We start from the raw sequence: 3,161 nt of genomic DNA, 5'->3' as shown, positions 1-3,161 counted from the left end.
TGGCCCGGCGAAGCGTCGGTGCACTCGCTCGCGTCGGTGAGGTTGGTGGCGCTCGAGTAGCTGCCAGCCTCGCACGGCAGCGCCGCCGCCGCGCCAACAGCGCAGTAGCTGCCCGCCTCGCACGGCTCGCACGCCGTCTTGCCTTCCTCGTCCTGGTACGTGCCGCCGGCGCAAGGCGTGCACTCGCCCTGCCCGTACGCGTCCGTGTACGACCCCTTGGCGCACGGACTCTGCTGCGTGGAGCCGGTGGTGGCGAAGTGGCCCGGCGAGGCGTCGGTGCACTCGCCCGCGGCGGTGAGGTTGGTGGCGGTCGGGACGGTGTCGCGCCCCCGAGCGATGATCCCCGTCCTGTTGCTGTAGACGGGACCGACAAAGTCAATCTCGGGCTCGCCCTTGCGCTCCGTGCTGTTGCGCGAGGCGAGGACGGTCTCCAAGTCGGCCTCGCCCTACACGCAAACACACAGGCAATCCGTCAGAGGGCAACACAGGCTCGCACACAGAAACAGCCGAGGGGCGCTCACCGGCTGCTTCCCGTAAACGTCCTTGATGGACGCCGGCGGCTGGCCAATCAGGCGCAACGGCTCGCCCACCGCCTCTTTGACGTCGTCCATCAGTGCTTCCAACAAGCGCCCCTCCTCGTGCCCGCCCTGAACAGCGCGCGGGCTGTGGGTCACGAGCTGGCGCGGTGCGGGTACTAGCAAGCGCGAGCGAGCAAGCATCGGGTGGTCGGCGGGCACGCTGTCCGAAGAGGCGATGGCTGCAAACGAGCTGTTGGTGTCGTTGCCGCCAATCTCGCAGAAGCCGTTACGCGATGCCGGAGCGATCGGCGTTGTGACTGCGGGAAAGGAAGTCGGGGACTCGTGCCACTGCGAGGAGAGAAGCGCGGAGGTGGCAGAGTACGAGGAGAGCGCAAACGCGGTTCCGAGGCAGAGCAGCGCGAGGATGCCAAAGAGGCGGAGCAGGTAGGACGGGCAGAACTTGGGCCAAGAGAACCAGCCGGAGGCAGAGACGGAGCCCTCCGGCGTGGCAATCGTGGTCGTCTCGACGTTGGCCGTCGCGCCCTGAACAGGAGGGCGGGAGACTGGCGGTTGAGCGGCGAGCGGGGGGGGAGGCCGCATGTATGCAGGCGGCGAGCACCGAGTCTGTGGTCGACGGCGTGGAGCCGCAGGGCACCTTGCCGGTGCCGCCGAGGATGCCCTCGTTGCCGTCCATTCCGAGCAGGGCCCGGAACCGGTTGTTGCCGCCGACCGGGGCGATGCTCTTGGTGCGGACGATCGGGGCGGACGCGCCCTTGCGCCGCTTCTTGCGGCGCGGCTTCGACGGGGTGGTCCTGTCGGGGATGCCCTGCGCACGCGCAAGCGGTGGGTGCGTCAATAGTTGAGGCTCTGCAACTACAACCGCAGCGTGCGAGGCGCTCACCGCCGGGGCGAGCTTCTCCGCTGGCGGAGACTCCTTGGCCGAGACGGTCCAGTCGGCGTCGCCCTACGTGCAATGAAAGCGGGGTGCAAGTGAAGGAGTGGGTTGGCAGACGCGCGGCGCAGAGTGCGCGGCGCTCGCCGCTGGAAGCTCCTTGATCGACGGCAGCGGCGCGCCGCCGGCGGTGACCGGCTCGAGAGCCGGCGCGTCTTCGGTGACCGGCTTGAGAGCTGGCGCGTTTGTGGTGACGCCGGTTGGGGCCGTCTTCGGGTCGGTCGGGCGGTCGGGCCTTCTTCGGGCCTTTGAGTTGCGGCGCCACATCACCGTGCCGATGGCGCCGCAGGCGATGGCGAGGAGGATGAGCACGATTGCGGGCATGAGAAGCGGCGAGCAGCTCACGAGCGAGGACGCCGTCGAGGCGACGGCGGGCGAGAAGGCCGAGGACGCCGCCGAGGCGACGCCGGATGAGAAGTCAGAGGACGCCGCCGAGGCGACGGAGGCTGCCGAGGCGACGGCAGACGAGAAGGACGAGGCCACCGCCGTCGGGCTAGGCACGGCGGACGCGCAGTGGCCAAAGGCGGGCATGCAGACGAGGAGCAGCCACCGGAAGGCGCCCTCGGCCTTCGTGTAGCCGCCCTGCACGCAGTTGGCCGCCGCCTTGAGGGCGGCGCGACCGCCGGCGCCGCATGTGCCAGCGACGGCGCCACACGTGCCAGCGCCGGCGCCGCACGTGCCAGCGGCGAATGGCGCCTTGCCGGACGTGGCCTGCGGCTCGCGGCGCCGGTCCGGGCGGCGGCCGCGGCCGCGGCCGCGGCTCTTGCCAGTCTTCGGCTTGCGCGGCCAGCGCCTTGCCTTGCGCCGGCACTTCCTCGAGCGCCGCGACTGCAAGTCCGCCCACTTCTCCCGTTGCTCGGCAATGAGATCGAGCGCGGCCTTCGCCTTCTTGAGCCGCCCCTCCCAGTGCTCGCGCTCCTTGGCGGCCTCGGCCTCAGCCAGCCCCGCGCCCGCGACCGCGCCAAGGGGCTTGGGCGCCACGGGCGCAATGCCGCCGGAGGTGGGGACTCCCGGCGACGGCGACTTCTTGCCGTCGGCGGGCGTAGCCTGGTAGCTGACGCTCTCGCCCAGCCGGCGGACTGCAGCCTCGACGCCGTCCACGTAGCCCGGTCCGGAGCCGCTGCGGGCCGACGCGGGCCCGCTCTTCCCTGCCGCCATCGGCGTGGGCAGGCCCGGGTAGCAGGTGGTGTCCTGCAAGCGCGATAGGGGCACACGGGAAGGGAGATTATTACCGGTGGGAGAGCGAGGAGTGCCAGGAGAGAATGCTGCGGCGCGCTCACCGCTGGGTCGGGCGTGTTGGAAACGGTCTTGGCCGGCTTCTCGATCTCCTTGGCAGCCTCCTCGGCGACGGCCTCCTCGGCGACGGGCGCCTCGGCGACGGGCGCCTCCTGGGAGGCGGACACCTCGGCGGCGGCGGGCTTGATGGTCGCCTCCTCGGTGGCGGACTCCTCGGCGACGACGGGCTCCTCGGAGGCGGCCTCCTCGGCGGCGGCGGCCTCCTCGGTGGCGGCGGACTTGGTGGCGGACTCCTCGGCGGCGGACTCCTCGGCGGCGGTCTCCTCGGCGGCGGCGGTGGCGAACTCCTCGGCGACGACGGCCTCCTCGGAGGCGGCCTCCTGAGTGGCGGCCTCCTCCTTCACAACGACGTCGTTGTTGACGCCGCACGCCTGCGCGAGGGAGAAACGTAAATG

General features: G+C 71.3%; 1 protein-coding gene across 1 annotated transcript in view; it reads right to left on the bottom strand.

Annotated features, from left to right (window-relative positions):
- Positions 1-367: 367 nt before the first annotated feature.
- EMIHUDRAFT_240384 (hypothetical protein) overlaps positions 368-3,161 on the bottom strand; it is a gene marked incomplete at both ends in the record, with an annotated part of 5,083 nt that continues 2,289 nt past the window's right edge. The window contains 9 exons of the mRNA XM_005774801.1: positions 368-446; positions 522-1,061; positions 1,138-1,344; positions 1,420-1,482; positions 1,531-2,052; positions 2,124-2,166; positions 2,282-2,661; positions 2,751-2,858; positions 3,111-3,137. Coding sequence (XP_005774858.1) covers positions 368-446; positions 522-1,061; positions 1,138-1,344; positions 1,420-1,482; positions 1,531-2,052; positions 2,124-2,166; positions 2,282-2,661; positions 2,751-2,858; positions 3,111-3,137 — 1,969 coding nt within the window. The remainder of the gene's footprint in view (positions 447-521; positions 1,062-1,137; positions 1,345-1,419; positions 1,483-1,530; positions 2,053-2,123; positions 2,167-2,281; positions 2,662-2,750; positions 2,859-3,110; positions 3,138-3,161) is intronic.

Source organism: Emiliania huxleyi (assembly GCF_000372725.1).
Source record: "Emiliania huxleyi CCMP1516 unplaced genomic scaffold EMIHUscaffold_307, whole genome shotgun sequence".
NCBI classification, from domain to species: Eukaryota; Haptophyta; order Isochrysidales; family Noelaerhabdaceae; genus Emiliania; species Emiliania huxleyi.
Note: the sequence above shows the minus strand (reverse complement) of the source record. Positions and strands in the feature narration are given on the sequence as shown.